The 22,667-nt window shown below is 38.7% G+C and overlaps 1 protein-coding gene across 2 annotated transcripts in view; it reads right to left on the reverse strand.

The window, feature by feature from the left end:
• USP24 (ubiquitin specific peptidase 24) overlaps positions 1-22,667 on the reverse strand; it is a 60,470-nt gene that overhangs the window by 35,127 nt on the left and 2,676 nt on the right. For both annotated transcript variants that reach the window (XM_066192876.1, XM_066192875.1), the window contains exons 2-15: positions 12,631-12,796; positions 11,612-11,679; positions 10,033-10,176; positions 9,402-9,524; positions 8,490-8,525; positions 7,846-7,911; positions 6,279-6,344; positions 5,399-5,473; positions 4,506-4,664; positions 3,279-3,393; positions 2,602-2,705; positions 1,358-1,465; positions 793-888; positions 530-691 (exon numbers count right to left, since the gene is read on the reverse strand). In XM_066192876.1, the coding sequence (XP_066048973.1) occupies positions 530-691; positions 793-888; positions 1,358-1,465; positions 2,602-2,705; positions 3,279-3,393; positions 4,506-4,664; positions 5,399-5,473; positions 6,279-6,344; positions 7,846-7,911; positions 8,490-8,525; positions 9,402-9,524; positions 10,033-10,176; positions 11,612-11,679; positions 12,631-12,796 (1,488 nt within the window). The remainder of the gene's footprint in view (positions 1-529; positions 692-792; positions 889-1,357; positions 1,466-2,601; positions 2,706-3,278; positions 3,394-4,505; positions 4,665-5,398; positions 5,474-6,278; positions 6,345-7,845; positions 7,912-8,489; positions 8,526-9,401; positions 9,525-10,032; positions 10,177-11,611; positions 11,680-12,630; positions 12,797-22,667) is intronic.

Below are 22,667 nucleotides of genomic sequence, written 5' to 3' on the forward strand. Positions count from 1 at the left end.
TATGCAGTTCTTTTAAGCCATGCACATCTCGGCTGCTGCCAGGAAACAGTACAGGCAGCTTTGGGAATGGCTTCTTTATGTTACAGGAAAGGAGTTAAGTATTTTACTAAAATACAAAAACTACTACGATTGAAATATCGATTTGCATTTTGAGACTTAACGGTCATGCCAGAACACATGCTTTACTGAAAAAAAACAAACTAATCTAGGCTTTCACATGAAAGGGACAGTTAAAATACTGACATACCTTTACAGTGGTTCCATTTGCAAATTCTAACCTTGGGCCCATCCTGGTAGTTTCCCATAAACTGATCACTCCTTGTGCTGAAAATTTGCTTAAAACAAAGGCAAGAGACTTACTATGAGTCTCATGATCAACAAAGTGGCTCACACAAAGCCTACCCCTCTCGAGGACTCCCCAAGGTAAGAACTTACAGATGGGACACACAATTTGTGCATCTTGAAAGAAAAGGGCAACATCGAGGCTAGATAAGATTTCATTTTGGAAAAGATAAAATAATAAACCAACCCTCTTAATATCCTCTATGCATTTGATGATGTAGCTCCTTTTGATTGCCTCTTTCACTGCATAAGCATCACTGAGGATTGTCAGGTGCTCCTCCAAGGCCTGCTGGATAAGACTACACGGTAACGTTGGAAGATGAGCCAGCTCCCAAAGTACCTCCAGAACCTGGAGGAAGAAGGGCAAGGATAGTCAGGACCTAGGGAGTACAGAGGCTAGCAACTCTACATTTAATAAATCAAAAATCCAAAGGAAAACCATCCCCTTGCCTTGCCAGTGGTTGTTTCCACTCGTGCTTCTCGGCCAATGCGCCCAATGAGGCTCAGCAGCTTCTGCCTCACACGGTCACTCTCTGTCTCCCAGCTCTGGAGAGCAAAGAAATCAATGTTAGAGCACCTCTGTCAGGCTGCTACATCTCAAGTGTACACAAAAATATAACCCACTATTGCCTTACTGCAGGAAAATCAAAATACAAACAAGTATGTTTCCACCGTAAGTATTTCCTTATTTCTGTTGCGGGGAGTTCGAGCACTAATTTGCTCAACTCTTTTTCAAATACTATTGGGGATTAAATTTCATAATAAAATCTCTCTTTCAGTCTCTTAGGACTGGCTACCTAATGTACTTATAATAAGTAAATTAGCAATACAGTAGCAGATTAGGCTTCTGGGTTAACATAAAAGTTAGTAGTAAAAGTGTTTTACTAATAGCAAATTTTACATTTATATAAAAAATATAAATGTATTCAAGGCATTTGCCTTTCAGTAGGCTGGATGCACAAGTACATCTCATCAACTCTCTTCCTAAGGAATGTAAATTCATGTGAAAACTTACCTTTTGGATTAGAACAAATAAATGATTGAGCTGATCAGAGCTAAACTTCACAGCAGCTGCAGCAATAATGGTATGTATGTTCTCAATCACAGTGGAAGATTGTCCTGACTGAAAAGGAGAAAAACACAAGGTAGGTCTTTAACCCAAACAAGCCAGAAAAAAACCTTCATGTAAGCATTATTACTATTCATACTAATGAGGAAGAATAGCAGCTTTTGCATGGTAGAAACACAAGTTGAGAGTAAACTGTGCTCCTCATTTCCCTGGCTGAGAAGTCTTTGGAAGTAATTCTAAAGCAGGAAACTACAAGTCTGCCATCATTACAGGAGCTTCAAGCTGCTGCAGTGGCAGCAGCACAAACACCACCTTTTCTATTGCTTGGTGAGGTTCACGTGTGAGGTGTTGAATCTTTGAAACTCTCCCAGGCTTTACTCAAAAATGAGCAATACAAAATCTCCTCCTACATGGATGGGAGCACCATGGTAACAACAGCCAGAGAGGGGGAGGAAGTATTGCTTTTTATTAAAGAATAAAAGTGAGGGAGCTAGAATCACATTACAGCTCTGCTAAGCATTAAAGACTTGCTACCACGCCACACAAACTTCAGAGCTGACAGTGTTCAATGAGTTTAGTCTAAAAGATCAAGATTTGCACAGAGAAGAAAACCATTTCCTGCAGTGGAAGAATAGTTTCTTGTCAAAGTTTCCATGTGTCATTTGCATAAACACTCAAACCACCTTCCCCACACAGTATTAAGTTGAATACCCTTAAAGTGAAGGCCAAAAGATGACTTGTCAGTCAATTATATATCTGTACAGGAAGGTAAATGGGAATTCATACAGTTGGAGCCCACTCCCTTTAAAGTCACACTCTGACTTTAAATCCATATCTCCAACCACGAACATTATATCCTAATTTGGCCTGGACAAATATTCTTGTCACCTGTTTCAGGCTGACAACCTCTTATGCCAAGTCAAATACTTTTGGAGTCCCTTAACACTTGTTGCAAAGAACTGAACTTCATCACAGGATTTAACAGCTGTTATACAAGAAACTGCCAGAACAATTGATTTTACATGACAAGGGAAGAAGTAGAAGGAAGTCTTTGCATTAATTACACTGTTAAAATCTCAACACCTCCACATTGCAATAGAGATGGATAGATTATTTATAAAAATCCCTCCACTGGAATGTTTGCTTTTGTAACACAGTCTAAAAGCACCTGCCTAGTCTTAATTGCTTACCTGAATTCTCCAAATTTTAGTAAGCTCATCTAAAGATAATTTACTGCCCAGCAGTTCAATAATTCCCTTTATACGATCACAGTATTGCGCTTGATCTATATTACCTGTGAAACAAAGAAAGGCAACCTAATGAATATATTTCAAACACTATTAGATACATTGAACTAATATAAAATAATATACAATATAAAATATTCTAATTCTTTAAAATTCTTTTAAAAGAATTCTTTTAAAACTAATTCTTTTAAAAGAGAGAACAAAGCTGTCTTCATTTGGAAAGTCTTTCTCTCCTGTTACAAGACAAGTATCAGTACAAAGAAAAAGAACAAGGCTGCTCCCATTTTTATTTTATTTCGTTTCATACATCTGATAGCACACCTACAGAATGTTACTCCTGGGGGAGAAAAATACCTCTTTTCTCTCTTTTTTAGAGGCTAACAATACACAAACTGAGAGTAAAAGGCCCCAGGTAAAGCAGAAGACATTTGCACAGATGTCAAACAGAGGACTAGATGATCATTACAGAATTTGTAGGATCTTACTTTAGTTTGGAGAAAACAAAAATCTTGAACTCTTTGGTTAATAACGCTCATTAAAATGTATTGAAAGGGAGAGATGAGATTTTTAAATTTAAGTCGTTCAAAGCATGTGCCAAAAGGCTTTGTGAGAATTCTTACCTTCCAGAGCAATCGATAGGACTGAATTCTCCACGAGCCAATTTAGCAGTCGGTCTGTGTCTATTGCATTCTTCACTGACTTGGACACAGTGCTGTCTTCTATTAATTTCGTTACCTAAAAATTGCAAAATGTAAGATTTTAACAAAAAATTCCCACCTGCATCATACACACAAACACAGAGTGAAATCTACTCAAAAAGGCTCATGATGAAGCTTAAGTGTGAATCCTGAAATATTTTGAGTACAGAAGGTGTTTGGGATTTTTTGGGTCAGTTGATTGTTGGGGGGTGCTGGTTTTTAATTTTTTTTTTTTTTTTTTTTTTTTTTTAAATAAGCTGTTCAAAGGCAAATTCCTAACCAGAAAGACCATGTCATCAGTCTCTGATGCAGCAGAATCTTATTCTCAGCCTGACACAGAAAAGCTGGCCTGTGCTGCCAGGTATTTTTCTACAGATATGCCAGAAGTAGGTTATCTCAGGCTTCTTCTGCTTGTTACACTCAAATCAGTGTCCTACTTTTTATCCAATACTGAACTGATACAGGCTCCTCACTCGAGGGAGAAAGAGCACATTTCTGCTAAAATCTTCAAAAGCTGCAGTTTTATAAATTCACCACGGATACACAGCATTTATGATTAAGAACCAAACAGCAACGAGGTTTAACATCTCAATAGTCTCATAAATAGAGAAGGAGAAAAGCAGAAAAGATGGACTCTAAAACACTACAGTGTCCATATACTAGTGTAATAAAAAATACAATATAAAATTCTACAATTATGTAGTGCAATGACCTGATATGAGTGGACTAAGACATTGATATAGGTTTAAGTCCCATTTGTGTTTTTTTCTGTTTCCTTTCAGTGAAAGGAGAAAAATAGGATATACCACAGGATGCTCAGGATTATCCCAGAGTGAATATTCAATGAATAGCATAGACCACTGCTCATAAATCAATCTAAAATTGCATTTCTTAGAATAGTGCTCTTCTCAAACTGTGTCTAACTGGGAGGCCTTGCAGTGGCTACTAATACTATAAACAACTCCTGTTACATTAACTTGTTTTGGTGTTTCTTTTGAACTGAGCTTTTGCTAAGGCAACATAACTCGCAAGGCGATATTGCGCCATCTCTTTTTTTTAAGGCTGTGGTTTCAGTGGCTTATTAACAACCCATCCCACCTAAACACATGCTCTCCTGCACGCATACAGACAGCCAAAAAGCCAACCTACTTCTTTGAGGGAATTCATTTTTGCACTGAAGTGGGGGGATTTCAACATGCGCAGCAGAATGTCCAGCCGCAAGTCATCGACCGCCGTCACCAGGTCAGGTTGGAAGCGCATACACAGCAGTTTGATCCCAGACAAGAGCTCAGGGATACTCACCAGTCTCTGTTTGAAACAAAACAACAACAACAAAAAAGGGACAAACAGAGGTATTGGTATTTTTGTTACTCTGCTAGAGACGTCAGTGACTCACAAAGAGTAGGTTTAGTGACCAAATAGAGAATGTTTAATCAAAACACAGAACCTGGTACATCTGAAAGTATTACATGTACAGTAGAAATTTTAAGATAATGAAACCTTTTGTTAAAGCTCCAGATTTGGTAAGTTACTCTCCTTTGGTTCACCAACTTATGAATACTTTCTTGTTTAAAATTAACGATTTATTACCACGTAAAAAGTCAACACAATTTAATAGAACTGAATGCAAAATTCAGGGTAATGCAGGAAATAGCCACAACTTACACAGACACTTTACTACCAAATTCTCAGAAGCAAACAGCTAATGCAACAGCAATATGAATTTAAGAGACTGCAAGACAGTAAATATCTTTTGAGTCAGAGAAGTGAGCATTCAGCATGCTGCACAAGGGGACCAACAAAACCAAAAATTTGATAGCAACAGTGGCAAAATATTTTAAAAAGGGTCATAAACAAGGTATTTACTGAAAAGGGTATTGAATGGAATGGAGTAAGTGCATTTTCATTATGTCATTCAGTCAGAATTCAGAACAGGCTGTATTCTTGCCAGTGAGAAGAAAGCTCTTGCTCTAGTTTACATTGACAGCATTTCCAAGACATGCAGGAAGTTCTTCCTAAATATTTAATATGTTAAACATTACCTTGTCTTTCAAGTCCTTCTCTTCTACGTTCTGTACGTATTTAATCATTTTATGAATGACTGGATCCAGCATGGGCTAAAGAATGTGAGAAAAGGCATGACAATCATTTTAATGTTTCCTGAAATCAACTGAATTACTCGAAAGACGTGACTGCAGCAAAAGGAAATACTCAGCTGAAAGCTCACCATTACCTTAGAGATAAAGCAACGCCTACAACAAAGATAAAATGATCCTGGTATGCCCAGGGAAAAAAAAAGCAATTAGAGTAAGAACCCATTTCAGACCACTGTAATGCAGGTTTGCAAAAAGATACAGACTGATTGCCCTCTAAAAACACCTCAGTTATTAGGTGCATGTGCCTCTTACTCCCAGGGGCTTCTAAACTACATCCTCCTCTTCAAATGAAGTCTTCCAGTCACTTAAATCAACAGTTTTTGGTGGTGGGGGCAGGAGTGAAGCCTGGAGTACGTTTGCACATACAAAGAGATCCTGGTGAACTTTTTTCCTGTACCTCAATTTCTGCAGCGTAAACTCTCATATCCATGTGCTTGATGTCAGCCAGGAAGTTAAACTAAAAGCAAAATTCATCCTTCAGGCTGGATTCTTTTCCCACATGGTTTCTACTGCTGAAACTTACTAATGGCAGTGGTAAAGCTTCTCACTGCTGCAGATGTAGATACATGACTACAGATGATTGCTTGGAAAATGAATCTGAACATTGTCTGAGCCTTTTATTCATCACTTCAGGATGCTCAAAATGGTTCTTGTACTTTCTGCAACGTGAGCTTTGAAGGATTTTCAAATTAGTCACCAGTTTCACACCAACACACTTGGAAATTAATTTTCAGTCCTCTTACAAGTCATAACAAAGACATTTTACCTGTACTACAGAGGAGTTAAGATATTCTGCACAGACTCCAAAGGGTTGAACTAATGCAGAGATTGCCTGAAAGAAAGACAGCAAGTATTTAGATGCATATTTAAGAAATTTTTCCATTAGCAATCCATAGCTTAAAAGGCAAATGAAGATGAACAAGTATTATTTATATCATATATTTCCAGTCATTTGCTATGATTGTTTTTGGCGTGCAAGTCTTTTACAACAACACATGGTTTAAGAAAGATTTACTCCATGGCACACAGTAGAGTATGTGCTATATATGATATATGGCATACAGTATGTGTTACATATTTTTGTCTGAAATAAAAAATGCCTTCCCAGTTTTCACTAATCTTGGTCCTCTCATCACTCTGTTCAGTGTTCTCTGACGGATCCTGTTTCAGTCACAGAAATAAACAGACGGAAAGGAACATATCACATTTTGCTTGCTCTCTACAGCAATCAGAAGTGTGAATGCAAAATTTAAGGTTAAAGCCATATGGCAAATTTCTTTCCCAAAGCAATACGTGGGAGAAAGCTTTTGTAAATGTGTCATATACATGTCAAGATCTCTTCAATGCATGACTTTAAAGTGGTATCTATTGTCAAGAAATTAAATGTATAAAAGCATTTGTTTGCCAGTAAATAATATCAAAATCAGTTTCTTTTCACGTTGGATCAAGAACTGTGGAACTGAGTGTGTAGCAGTGCAACCCAAAGCCCAAATTAAGTGACACTGACCTAGATTCCCTTCCTAAGCAAGCAGTTAATAATCATTAAACAAAGTCAAGTCAAAGTTTCTATTACAGAACTGGCATGTAAATCAAGGTTTTCCTTATTCTTCTGTCAAGCTCACATACGAACCTATCTCTATATAAAGCAGAAAATATTGATACCCCAAGTAAAGAAGTTGAATTCCCTCCAAGTGGCACGTCACTGAAATCAGACTGATTTTGTACTGGGGGACAAGGTTCCAGATGACAGTTTTCCTTTAGCCTCCTCATTCTCCAAAGCTCGAAAGAATTGGAAGCCTCCTGAATATAGGTTAGGAAGCTAAAACTAACCAAGTTAGACTTCACACCAAAAATAGTTTAGCTCTGTTGAACCAGTCAGTTTTAAGACACTGCTCTTGAAAAGTTGTTTAGGATTAGACACTGTCTGTCTTCCTAAGGATTTTTTTCTTTAAAGAGTGATCTCTGTAATAAATGACAGAAGTCAATTCACTTGCAGCTAAATGCAGCTACGGGTGCAGTAAACAGAAAACCAGGGACATACTGGTGAACATACAATGAAACTACTTTGATTGATGTCTAACCAGAAGGCTGAGTGCTAGCAGAAAGGTACACTAATTTCTCCTCTTTTCTGTGAAGGCTTAATTGCTCTTCAATCAGAATTCTTACGTACAACCTCATTTGACCTCCAGCCTGACAGCACATTTCCAGGGCTCTGTGGGAGTGTTGCTCTGGTACCAAAGAAAAGGTAAAAGCACTGCCAAAAGGGACACTGCTGGTTCTTCATGAAGGATAAAATGGAAAGGGAGAAGTCTCGTGACAGAAGGTGGACTTACCCCAAGTTCAATATCTTCAGAATTGAGTTTGGACTGAATTGCTGAAAATCCACCCAACTCTGCAAACTGAAATAAAATAATCAGTATTACACAGCAAATTACAGTATTTTATCTTTAAATAAGAGACTATAGAAAATACTCCACTGACAATTCCTGAAATGCCAACAAGTGTCCTTTACAATGGAACATCCCATCTAAAAAACTTTATATTTTCATGGGAATTCAGGGGCACACCGGGGAATGCAATGCAATTATACACAATAGCAGGGTTTAAGCATCAAGCTAGAAATTTTGTCTTGAGTAAAAATGGACATAGGGAAGAAAGGTAGAACACATATAGCAACAGCTGACTGGACTGGCACTTTTTCTTGGGGGACCTTTGATTGCAGCCTCAGCTGGGCTCTCAAATTCCTCTAGTCATAGATACCACATTAGGGTAAAGGTGCTCAAGGGAGAAGGCAGCAACTCAACAAGCTTTATTTTACAAGGCAGGATTAAAATCTCAAACTATTTTTTTGTGGTCGTCAGAAAAGTGAGGAGTGAACAAACAAGTCAGGGCAAGGTGAAGTGGGGGGAGAAGAAATTATCTCTGAAGACCAATGAATTCAAGTGACAAACAATAATTCTGGTTTATATTTACCTACCCTGTTTACCAGATCCACCAGCCACCCATGAGGTTCCTTGAACAATAAGAACAGGAAAAAATTAGCAGCTGCAACATCAATGCTAAACATTTGTCTTTTGAAACGGACATTTGGACAGACACTTTCAGCCCATTAACCCACAAATGGATACACTATTACACAAATAAAACAATGTTTGTAACAGCTCCTGTACAAAGTGTAGCTGGAGCTCTGGTCGGTTCTCATGAGCATCATCCTGTTTTGGACTCTGCCTGACATCACTGCCCATGTGCTGTGGCAACAGATCACATTGTGGCTGCTGACTCACAAGCAACTGTATTTATAGCACTGTGGAACATTACTTTCCTAAAGCAGCAGATGTAGAATTTTCTTTCTATGGCCACTAACTTGTTTTCTCCTGAAGGAGAAATCAACTCCACTGATGCTGTTTTGGACCCACTCATCTGGAACAATGGTGACAAGACAATGCAAACCTCAAAAACTGCCTCCTTGCCAGTGAGTTTGAGTTGCAGATATTTTATCCTTGGCGGTCAGAAAAGCCTGAATCCTCTACTAGAACTGAACACTTGGAGTTACCCTGGTCATTTCACACCCAACAACCAAACAGATGCCAGTCCTTAGATACAGAGGCCCACCCGTTGTGTGCTCCATGTCTAAAGCAACACACAGATTGTTCTGCTACTTCAGACATGAAAGTGCACCCATTTCTAAATGTAGCCTCTAACAGAGAATTGGAACAATTTGAGAGCACAAACTAATGCCTACAGACCAACATACACTCCACATCTATTTGCAATAATTCTAGGTGACATATTTAAACTTTGCGTTACAAATACCTACTAAACAAATAATCTTATCTTGAAACAAAGACATCCACCCTAAAATTAGTTTTTAGGGCATGGTCATGCTTACCTTCTGAAAAGTGGACATGGGTGAGACAGCATGCATGTTCCCCTCCCCAAAGACTTCTGCCCAGTTTCTCTGGCACACCTTCATTCGATTCTTGAAATGATATTCATTGTCGGGGTTAAATGCCTTGAAAGAAAAGCCCATGGCAATGAACAGGTGTCTTATGCCAGTTTCAAAACATATCGATAATATTTGACCATTTCAGCTGAGCATTCTCCTGGCTGACAGTTAAAAGATCTAGAAAAAAATAAAGCTGCATACAACCCCCCAGCTCCTGCCTCTCAGTTCTCACCATATAAAGCATTTTGAAGCCTTTATTCTGTACAGACAATATCCAATAATTATGTGAGCCAGAGGTCAATAAAACAGAGAACCGAACACAAAGTATCAGTTTTTAAAAATAAATAGCAAAGTGACAAAAATGTGATTTTTTTTAAACTGCTAGGTTTTCAGAAGTTCTGAACAGCACCCACCCCTTTGAATTGCCTACTGGATGCAAAATATCTGCAGCAAGCAATGGCTGCAGATTTTAAGACAATGAACTACAACTTAAACAGTTGGAAAAAGCATCAGCTGCATAAATACAAAATGCCAAATACCCAGATGTTAGAAACTGCATCAGAGAGTCAAATACCATTGTAAGCACACCAAGCAGGCCCACAGGGATAGGATCTTGTTTTACTCTTTCCGCAACCAGGTCCACCAGCAGCATGAGCATGTTGTAGATTCCTTCATGGATTTCAGTTCCCCACTTGTGAACAGCACTGGATGTCAACAGCTAACAAAGAAGAAAACCCCTAATTTTTAAGAAGTTTGAGCACAATCACAAACAAGGGCAAATTTATAAACTCCTGAGACTTTTTTCAGAATAAATGTTTCCTTGGAATGCACTCATCACCGTCTGGTGTGTTTTTCAGATGTTCTTTCTGCACTACTGGCTTAGGAGTTAATTCAATCTGTAATTCTGTGGAAGAACACCTTAAATCACAGCTTATGACAGAAAATAAAATCTATCAAAGTGTTTTCCATTTGCATGCACTAGTAGAGACCGTAACCTTTGCAAAGAGCAACTAATATGAAACTAATCTGTTCGCAGATTGAACACACAACTATTAAATCTTGAAACAGGCAGCCATAAAGCTGCACTGATTCAGCAGAGGTAACCATTTACCAATTCACACTTTTTGAGCAGCTTCTATTGGAAAACAAAGCACATGTACCAGGAGAGAGAGGTATTCAATGCTGCTTCCACCTACTGAAACATGTTCTTTAAATCTGGTTTCATGGTTGTTTGTAAAGGACACTCGGCTGCCATCTGCAAATTTCATTTAATTTCTGCTGTGTCTGAACAGAAGCAGATAAAAAACTTAATAGTTTAAATACAATCACTTTTTGTAAAATTAATAGGGTTTCTTGTAAAAATTTCAGCAAATTGTAATTCAGCGCATCCTGAACTTAGATTTCCACAGATTATCCTTTTGGAGGAACAATATACACTGTTTATTTCATAGGCAAAAAACACCAAGTGATACAAAACTGTTGTATGTAAGATTAGTACCCTGATAACTAAATGGAAAAAGAATTTTTCTCTTAAATTTTTGTATTCCTTAAATGGAATTATATTCTCAGTACTTGAACACCAGAACAGAGTAACTTTTAAAAGGGTATGTATGTGTTTTTATACATATGGTCCAATAACTGGGCAGGAAATAAAGTTGATGGAACAGTGGGAAGTCAATTAGTTTGGTGAGCTCTATAGAGAAAATTCACAACAGCCCAGAGAAGCACAGGGCATTGAGAACTGAAGTGAAAGACAAAACTCTAAATGGATTGTGGAAAGAATTTAGCAACCCTCTGAAGAAGTAACGGAAAGAATAGTTAATGGAAATCTGTCCATGAACCTGCCACTAGTGGTCATATTCAAGGGTCTCTAAACCTCTCTTTGGGCTCTGGTAATTAGTACAGGGCTCTTCATTTAAGAGGAAAAAAAAAAAAAAAAGAAAAAAGCTAAGTGCTAAAGTTGGCCGGAGTTACTGAATTGGGACCTTTTATGATTTACATTTAAATTTCTATGATTTTAATCTAGGAAAATAAATTGAGTGTGATTTTAATCTAAGAACCCATTCAGTAGTTACCTGAAGTCTGGATTACAAAACACTGTTTCCACCACAAACAACAAAGAAACATTGAACTGGCCTCCTGTACCTACTTACCTTTTTAAATGCTTCAGGCATGCATCTGTCCATAAACCTCTTGCAATTCTCATCGGAATCAGAAAGACCTTTACAGAAAAAAAGAGTGCTTTTTAACAGTATTTAAAAGAAAATACTTTTTAAGATGACCTCAGGGACCCTGTTGCAAATTTGAGGGAACACCAACCCAAACCTGCAGTAGTAAACTGCTACTGTTCCTTCATAACTAGCATGCATTTTAAGCCACAAAAAGCATGACTTGAGAGAATCTGCCCTTCAGAACTAAGAATTAATTTCCCAATACCTTTTACAGCTTCTTCAAGCATTATTAGCACCATAAGCAACTTGTAAACTTCAGAGTTTACAATTTATACATAACTGATGCTTCACAGCCTCCCTTGAAAACCAAATTAAAGCACAGATTGGAAACAGAGAAGCAAACCACTTAACAACTTCTATTCTTCCAAGAGATTACAACATTCCTTTAGTCTGCCATCAGGCATGACTGAAAAACTGTCTTGTACTCTCAATTATACAGCAGTTGTTGGGTGTGGTGCCTCCATAGCACTCCTAACCCCAGCCAAAGAACTGAATAAGAAGAGTCAAATCCAGATCTAATGCAATATAAGCATTTCACCAGGGAAAAACAACCACTTATACAAGCATGGTACAGCAGAGATTGAGATGACAGCTTGCTTTTATGAAAGGAAAATAACCAGCACAAGGAAAAAAAGAGTCAGTAATTTAGCTCTGAAAAGATGTTATTCCCACAATTATTAGAACATAAAGAAGCATGTGCACCACTTTTTGAAAAAAAAATTAAGTAAACAAATTACTTTGGAGAGAAAGAAAAGAGATCAATGTTGTTTTTACAGCATTGGGTAGAACAGTAAACTGTTAACCCCTTTCCCAGAGATGTGATTGTTGTGCAGGGTGCAAATAAACAGCAGCAAGATTAAAGCGAAAGACACACCTGGCCAACATTCTGTCTGTGACACCCTCTGAACAGACAATCTGTGAAATTGTGGAAGGGAACTTACCCAGTCTTGCCAGGTAGGTGGATGCAATTAGGCACTTGCCTAGAGACTCCTCCCGCTTGTAGGGTATGGACCAGTGATCTGTCAAAACTCTGCTCTCCAGTTCATACAAGTTGGTTGTTGGAAACTCAATCCCTTCACCAGAGCAATTCCCATTTTCATCATTTTTCTATGGGTGAAAAAAAAAAATTTCAAGTGGAACAGTTTCCTAGACACATTAAAGGGTTTAGAAAAGGCAGCCGTGCTTGTAACAAGCATGTCAAATTCTCAACCCCGAGGCTGCTTGTGTTTTTCAAGGTAGAATTTAATATTTCAACTTGAATTGAAGGGATTACATACCTGGATGTATTTTGTGTAGGTGATAACTACTATGTTTACATAACTAATTGCTAACTAATTGCCTATTTAAGCAGCAAATCTTGTTTCATAGCATATCAGATCCTAGAGCCAGGTGATAAGTACTTCCAGTCCCTGGGAGACTCTAGAGTACAAGTTTTGATCTCCATAGATCTGCACATTAATCCTCCGTAGAATATGACAATAGTTTAACGGAAGTCCATTTCATCCCATCACATTAGAAACACGGGACACTGTTTCAGTACATCAAGATTTTCTTTTACTAACAATCTAAAGAAAAATCTACATCAAATATAGTTGTCCAACAAGGTAATATAATTATCCTTCCCCTGAAGCCATAATGAGTTACTGGCAAATACTCTGGAAGGTAAGAGGGAACAGGCAAGCAGGTGACTGCAGCTAAGCTTTACAGGTTTCCTTGCTAGTGGCACTGAAGAGCAGCTATTTCTGTGTACAGGACGCAGAATTACCCCCTGCTCTCCACCAAGTGCCATATGAGGTAACTGCCTCAGCAGCGCCAAAGAAAGAGTAGACAAGTTATTCATTTATTTGCTTTTGTTTATTTTTTAACCTCCCGTAGATGCCAGGTACCCAGTGTGTCAAAGAGTTCACATGGACTACCTTTCCCTGCCTCCACAACAGCAGGCAAAGCCAGCAGGAGAAAGGACAGAATGTCTGGACCAGGTCTGGCAGCGAGCATGAGCCACGGTCGGAGACAGTGGAAAACAAGAGCAGCGATGGTAACAAGATCCCACTGAAGGAGGGAAAGAAGCCAGGGACATGGAGGCAGGAAGGACAAGCGGAAAACACACTCAAAAGTAAAAACCAGACAGTGTCAGGAAAGTGAATGGAGCAACCAGAAAGTAATAAACCAAAAGAAAGAATTGAACTCTGGAGGAGATGGTATACCAAGAACGAAATCAATGTAGGCACACAAGTGTGCTTCCAGCTCTCTCACTGCATTTGCTATTTGTAGGATTAGATCCCTCTTTAAAAAGTAAATGTGTCATTCACTTTCATAATGGTTCAAACTATTAAGCCAAGGGAACAGCAATTGTACAGAGCTTAACCTTTAAAGTTCATGGACAGCACGTGGGCTGGACTTACTAATGTTCTGGAGAGCAGCAGGACAATTTATAGGAACAGAACACTGCTTAGAAAAAAACCACATATTGGTGTTTGGGAAATAAAGTGCCACCTTTCTCCAACCCCCTACTAAACACTTAGTCCTCAGTATGACTTTATGGGAAGTTGCACTTTAGCAGACCTGAATATCAGCTGCTGAAACTGTGGTCACCTGATCCAGCACTGTGCATGGAAGCCGAATATAATTCCCTTCTAGCAAATCATGCCCTGTTTAAATACTTCAGGTTTGGGAGAAGGGATGTTTGAAAGTCTACATGAAAAGACACTGAAATTACACAGAAGTATTTTCTAGGAACGAAACTGTTAATTATACAGCTTCTGTAAAGAACACCCATGCAGAAAACCAAAGCATTTCCCCAGAAAACAAGTGTGCAGTTACAAAGAAAGTGCTCACAGTAACAGAGCGGGAGTGAACTTTTAGTATAATAAAGGCAGACTGAGTATAACTTAAACAACCAATTGCTGGGCCTTCAAGGACTACAGTTCAGCCTCCAATTGTAGCCAAGGAAAGCAACATTTCAACAAATGTTACAGAAACAGAGCAAGAGTTGCTTCATTCCCTGGAGGAAAATGCACATTAAATAAACGCAGTGACAGCAGTAACTGGTATCTTAAAAGGTACAGAATAGCAATGCAGACCTTCAACTGTAGCTGAAAAACTCCACTTGTTGTTCTGCTTTCCCATCTGCAACCAAGCAATGCTGCTCATTAGTTACCTGTTTCCACACAAGGGATTGCCAGGATCCGTGACACAGAAATTCATATGGAAAGTGAAATAACGCACGTTCTTCACTGTACATTCAGCTCCCACATTATCATAAATTATGCTCAGAACACATCTGGACTATTGCTAGATCTAGTCTACCAACAGTGCAGTGAAAAGACGGTTTTACACAAAAAAAAAATGACTGTGGTATTTGGAATATTGCCCTAATAATAATGGGAACTATTTGCATTGAAGGAGCACGCTTTTGGCACTTTCCAAGAATTAGAGGCAATGAGGCTTCTTGCTTGAAAGTGCTCTGCTACTAAAATCATGTGCAGAAAGTATCAAGTTCATTTATTAATTTTAGAACACATCCACATAGCTTCACAGCTACTGTGAAACCTGTGACAGTCTCAAACATACACCCAGGCAGTTTAAAACCCAAATTCCCCTCCAAACCATTAATAAATCTAACAGTCTGCATTTCTGGGAGATTACAGCTATGTTCATATTTTATTAGTGCAGACTGAGTTGTGTTTCTTAAAACAAATCTAATACAAGAAACAGTCTCTTTAAAGACTTTCTGCTGCTCTTTCATAATTAGTGTCTTTCTGTACACGAAAAAGGGCAGACTGTTCCCCACCCAATTTTTAAATCAATTAGGGCACTGCTCTTTAAAGTGAGGGATTTATTACCAGCAGCTGCAGCAGCAAGGTGAAACGTCAGCTCAGTTCTTGCATCATCTTTTGTTGGCTGGAGATCTGCACACAGATCTCATACTCCAACACAGCCTGGAGAACTCACTTCTCTGCTGACATTCACAGCCCTGAACACGTATCCACAATTAATGTTCTGTAACTGAGGAGCTCAGGGATTGTCTCTGCAAACTTTACTGACAAAGGTCCATGGAGGAAATAAAAAATTTTGAAGAAAAATTAAGGCATATGTGAAAGTAAATAGGATAAAAGGCATGTCAGCTTCCCAAAAAGTGGTTTTCTGAATCTTGGCTTAGGGGAATTACATGGGGTTTGTTTGTTTATAAATAAATATATATACAAAGCTACCTCCCTCCCCTCAAACAGGTGACTTCAGAATGGTGTCTGCCAGTTGATGATGATCTGTATCAGGACTCTGCAATTCTGGCTGAACAGACTTAGCACTGGACTGGCCCCCAACATGATAAGGATTGGTAGGGATGTTCTTCCACAGAAGAGCAAAAAAACAACAAAACCCCCCCAGTCCTATTCCTGGTAACCAATGCGTCACACAAAGATAAACTGCCTAAAAGGCTGTTAGAATCACTCATTTCTGCAGTGGAAACCATGATGCACACCATAAATCTGTGACTATTTCTGTAGTTGAAATACTGAGACCAACAAACTTTCGCTGACAAACCTTTAATATAGTTTTTCACGCCTTCTGATATATCTCTTATTGCACAAAAGCCCTGAAGATCCCCTCATTCTAACAGTCTTGGCTCCTCTGACTTATTTTCAAGGTGTGAAAATGCAGTTATGGCTAAACACACACACAGGCTCCCAGGAGAAAAACCCTCACAGGAGCAGGCACAAGCTCAAGATTCCCTCTCTGGGGACCTGGCACCTCCCAGATTTGCCTGCAAGGCTGAATAAACAAAAACTGTTCAACATCTGATCAATAAAGCATTGCTTAAATCTGTAGCATAAAACTTTCTATTGAAGAGTAACATAGAACAAAGATTAGCACAAAAAGTGAAATATGAATTAACTGTAATTGCCAAAAGGTCACAGTTTAAAGCTTCAAAATGTATTCATGCAGTATTCAGCTAATTAACTCATCAAACCCTGTTTAACTAAAGCCACTGACAGTTCCCATACCAGTCACTTTACATAAAATAACAAGGAGTTTAGACTTGTTTTGATTCTAATTGGCAGCCTTAATAATGAAATTACAGTCAAATTATAATATAAATTCGTTAATTTGATTTTGATAGGAGGCTACCAACAGAATCTATTATCACCATAGCAAAGTCACATTATGTGCTCTTGAATCCAGTACAACTCAGGAAACAAAACCCCAAAGTCACGATTCTTTCAACAAGCAACAGGATCAGACTTTCTAAGACACCAGCAGACCAAGCAGTTACCTCCACCTCGTGGCTCTCTAATAAGTGATTTTCACAAAATAACCATCATTTTATAGCCAAGAAAGCAGACTTTTGAAGTCTCATTGCATTATTTAAAAAAAAAAAAAAAAACAACCCACAAAACCTTGTTCCTATGTACCCACAAACAGGACAAAGTTTAACCGCTCTGAAGAGTAATAATGAAAAGAATACAGCCAGAACTAGCAGACAACAATTTTAGGTCCACCTTTCAGTTTTTATCACAGACATAGTCAACACAAAGAAATCAATCTTCCAATGCTACAGCTTTTCCAGCTGCCAGGTGTCAGCAGGGATGCTCTTCTGTGCCACAGCACTGCTGTACCACTCACAAGTGTTTGCAGAGCACTGCAATGCTCAGGTGGAGGCAAGGCGAGAGAAATACTGTAAAAAACCCATAAAAACAGAGCATTTCTCTGCTCTGATGTACTGTGCCCATGAATTTGTGGGAGAAGCTATGAATCCTCAAGCCATGACCTGACAGTTCCTCCACCTGCCAGACTATTGATTAAAGCAACTCTTACTTTCACGCCTGGATGTCAAACCTTTTCTTCTTCTAATTAACTCCTAACAGAGGGATATTCTGTTACTTAGAACTGAAACACGAGGGTAAAAATTCAAAGCCTTTCAAATAACTCAAAGCCACCACCCTGCACTTACACAGAAACACAAGAACAAGAACATCAGCATAAGAACAAGCTATTGAATGTTTTAAAAAATTGTCACACTTTCATACCTGTAACCTATTTGCTTTTTATAAACTGGTATTCCAGATGGTTAAAGAATTTCAACTCTTGTTAAGTGGCAGATGTGGGAACAAAATTGCAGAGTATTTCCCAGCTGCCTGCTCCTGCACTCAGATTGAACCCACTGGACCCACCACACTTCTAAGAGCAAGCTTGGTATCCTCTTGTGAATATGTCAGTATTAGTAAGACTCAAAAAATGGTGTCATGTATGGAATTTCCACATTATGTTTCTTATCTGGCAATAAGAAAACCCACTGTGATTTCCAGAATGTTTTACTGACAAACAGACATTTACTTGCAAAGTATTGTCACAGTTTTTAACTGTTTTAAGTCCTAAAGAGATACAGCTTGAATTTTCACACAGAGAAACATATCTGAGTGCAAAACTTTTAAGTGCAGCAACAGATAGGAATGGTTTTTGTTTATATTCTGCTAAGAGAACATAAGCTTGTTGGTGAGGTACACAAATGTTTTGTTTTGTTCTCTTTTCGTAGAAACGAAGCTCTCAACATTTCTACTATGGACTACTTTACACAAACAAATGCAGCCTTGTCACAAGAAAAAAATGCTGGCATTTTGTTATGCTAATATAAAAGAAGGATACCAGTCTACTACTAAAGGAAAATAAATCCTCCTTTACAGACACCACCTAACGGAAATTGATCTGGACTCTCATCCCATCACAGAGATGCCCTAAAAAAACCCCAATTTATTTAGTGAACTTTCTCACAGAACGTTTTAGACACTGACCTTAACTGCGAGTTGCACAAGGTCACCATCAAGGATTTCTGTTTAGACTAAACCCTCAGTAGCTGTAAAGGATAGTAACAAATTATAACTACAAAAACCCTATGGCTTTGCCTTCCCTTTGCCTCCCGTGTCTCACAAGCAAGAACTGTGTAACACTGGGAATAAGAACACAATACGAATTTGAAAAATAAAAACAAGTTCAGCAAAGCTGAGAATTAATTTAAGAGTTTCTGAAAACATGGGTTGTACTCTCTCTCTGATTTCCAGGGTGATGGTGTGATGTTACCAGGCAATATTCCCTGATGTACTTGCCTACTTGTTCAAAGATAAACATAGTCCTGAGCATCACAGCAAAACAAAACAACCGAGGCTCTGTAAACACAGCACTTGAATTAAAACCTCCATTTAACTTCAAAAATACAAGGAGCCTCTTTGCCCTTTTATACTGCTGTGAGCACAGTATTCAGTGAAATCCGAGGCAGAGATTCACTACAACCACTTTTGGCAACATATTTTGACTAAGTTGTAGGTGATAAGTATTTGATAAGTTGTAGGTGAGGGGAGGTCATGGAAAGCACTGTTAGGAATGCCATTCACGAGGAACCAAGGAAAACACTTATCTTCCATGTGTTTTCACTATCGTCTGTAGATATATTAAAAAACTTATTCCATTAGTGTAACTACAAACAGCCAGACTCAGAGTCAACACCATGATGCCTCCCAACCTCTGAGTTTTCACCAGCACAAAACCTCATGCTTGTTCCCAAATAACTCAGGATAACTTGGTGTGGTATCAGATAAAAACATTGTGCTTTAAAACAATAAAACAATGAATCACAAACGCTTAACATTTCAGTACTTAAAATTAAGTCAATACTTGTATCTCCCTTTGCCAAAACACCAGGAATTAATAGAGAAGTGCTGCAGAACCACAACATAGAGTATTTACTGTAACATTTTAGTGACCAAAGGTCAAGCTCTGGAAAGGAAAATTAATTCAATAATGCTGCTAAACAGTCATCTATACTTCTGTTCTACTGATGCATAGTGAAACAGAAACCAGAACTGATAGAGCAGCTGATTCTGACAACGTGTAATTCCAAAATTGTGCTAATATGAAAAAATCTTTAAATGCCTCTCAAGATCGTTCTGCTGGGCATCAGAAAAGCCAGAACTGTTGTAAAGCAGTGGGAGGAAGATCAAGTGGCAAGAAACACTGGGAACATTGGCTTTTAAAATATATTTTTAATTTGGCCCCTGAAACATATATACCAAAGGCTATTCCTACAGCAGCACAAATACGTGGTTTTTTCAGAATAAAGGCTTACAAAAGAAACAGGCACTTCCTCTTTGCCCTCCTCATACAAAGAGCTACTGTTCCTTAATCCAAAAGCAATCCAAATGATTTGCTGGAATTAACTTCTAACACTGGCTAATTTGTTTTTATTCTCATTCTTCCTCAGTATTTCACTTCCTTATTAAACAGCTGCCACAGAATAGCACTGTAAACTGGGAAGATGACCAAAAAATGCTTCCAGAGGACATTATACCAGAGACACTTCCTGCCCAGCTGAGAATTTGGCTGTACAGAGCTGTCTCCCACCTTCACTGACCCTGCAGGCATCACCTTCACCAATGAACCAGTAATTACAGACCGCTCCTCTCAATCCAGCAATTACTCTAACGATCACATTACATGATAATGACTTTGTGAGTTATTCAAAACAAAGCTTACATTTAAAATTAACCAGCTGCACCTCTCAGTATCACCCCTACTTCCCTAACTTCATGTAGCATCTTTATTAGTCCGTGTTACACCAAGAATGAAACCCAGAGTATTTTCTTTCAAATGCTTTCAAAGAAGTGTTAATGGAATCAGAATATAGAAAGAGGTTCCACACCAGGGCCACTCATTTTTGAAAACAGTGATGCTGAAAACCAGGAGTGCTAAAATACTAATTCCACTTGACACTCTAATGGCATCCAGCCAAGGACTCGATGCCAGAATCCACCACAGAGCTTTATTTGATTGCTTAATTGTTTTACAAGGCCCATTCGTTGACAAGCCACACTGTAAAGCTTCCACATGAGAATGCAAGAAATACTCACTTTTGCAAAGCTCAAGACTACTTACAAGAGAGGAGACTGACTTTAAATGTGCAGAATTGTAGTGTGAAATCCATCTCATTTGCGTGAAGGCTAAATACCTTCTTTGTCTTTAAACAAATACAGCTCCTTCCATTCAAAGATCAAAGAACTTCACAAGCTTAACGTCCATGGTTCTCCTAATAAAGCACACCCCATTATCCTCATTTTACACATTAGAAGCTAAACCAGAGGTTAAGTTACACACCCACCGTGACGCAGCACATCTGTGGCAGAACTGCTTTCAGCCCTGAGCTTTAATAATGAGGAGAGGTAGGGTTTGAACACCACAGTTCTGCAGCATGACTAGTGAGAATGTTCCTGGCACTGGCAGTCACTACAGTCGCTGGCCTGGGGTTTTTTTTGGTTTTTTTCCTCCCCAAAATCCCTTCTCTTGCAGTCAAACAGCACCTCAAAAGCAATCCTGGACAAGATTTATCATAAACCTTACCTAGTGAAATCTGGCATGTATGAGCTTTTGATCCAGTTCAACTAAAAAGACATAAATCAAAAGAGCACATGCTGAAGGGGACAGGAATAGCCGGGGGGTAATATAATCTGTTCATCACAATTTAGCCAAAAGGTCATAGTAATGGCTCTCAGAAGCTGTTTTAAAAGCAAATTAAGATTGTTTTAGTGAAGGTTATACAAACCATTGGTATATGTTTAGTATTTTTACCTGCCCCTCCCCACAATTTCAAGTTCTCTGGTCACAATCCCCACATTCGTTTAGCCTCGTCTTCTCCACCTCATTCCTCTCAAACTCATTAAAGCCAGGAATTGTGGCACTTGTGGCAATTCTTGGACACACTGACAGACGTTGTCATCGCACTCATTTATAGTCTTGTCTTAAATTATAAGGATTTAGCAGCAGTTCATAAAGCAGCTTATCTGTCAGTCAGATGAAGAGATGAGCATAGCATCCTTCACCCGCCTCCCTCAGCACAGAATCACACCGTGACAATCTGCATGCTGCCTAAGGAATAAACACAGAAACGCCACATTCTTGCCAAATGGCAAGATTTACTTCTGCCAACAGACATAAACATAGAAGTTATGTCAAACACACAGAGTCACCTCTTGGAAAAGCAGGTGACCCCAGTCTATCAGTGTGGTTTGGTGCAATGAAGGGCAAAATTTCCAAGCAGCTGTAAACCTCAAGCTGAACTTCCCTGCGGCTTCAGAAGACTGCAAATGAACCGAAGCCCCTTTTGCACCTCCAAGTTTGTCTGGCCTTTTCCTTTTGATGAGTTAAGTGTGATCATGCTACCAGCATCAATGCCAAAGGCACAGCACAGCTATTAACCTAAAACTGAAGCAATGGGGAAACACCAGCTCCCTGAAACTGAAGTTTTAACCTCATGAAATTGAAATTTACACACATCTTCACCTCAAGCCTCATACAGAACGCACAGGGCATATGTTGGGCCAGCTCACAGCAGCTATCTTCCTTCTGAGCCAGTTACTCCAAATTCAGGCTTCTTTAACACTTTCAGACAGCCCTGAAGACCAGCAGTCTGGACCTCTGAAAGAGGATTCACACTGATTTTTAAAACCTTATCTAAACAAAACATGTTTTAACTAGTATGATATGTATCTGGTTGCTGCACTCCTCTCAAAGAAAACCACTAGACAAGCCTTTCTTTGATCCACATGAATGCTGAACAGATTCTAACATTATGTAATAGAGACCAAATAAGCATATGCAAACATAATGGATTCATTACTGATTAGGGAAAATGTAAAGTGTTTAATCATTCATAGACCTATTCTTATATGCATGCTAAAGTGTGCTCAGCCAAAAAAACCATGTAAATTCAAAGCACAGACCTGTTATACGTGCCTTGAAGAATGACTGAAGCATTCTTGTTATTTTTAAATTATAACATCTAATCCTAACTTTTGTTCATGAAGCGTTAGACTGGAACATTTTACTCGAGGGAAAATTTCTAAGAATTCTTCTCCTGTGATTTATCTCCTCTTTATCTCCTGTTGCTGATATATAAAACCCAAAAATCTAACACACCACTTCCTCCCCACTGAAT

Source organism: Chamaea fasciata, unplaced genomic scaffold, assembly GCF_029207755.1.
Source record: "Chamaea fasciata isolate MVZ Bird 193981 ecotype frontalis unplaced genomic scaffold, bChaFas1.0.hap1 SCAF_10, whole genome shotgun sequence".
Classification (NCBI taxonomy): domain Eukaryota; kingdom Metazoa; phylum Chordata; class Aves; order Passeriformes; family Sylviidae; genus Chamaea; species Chamaea fasciata.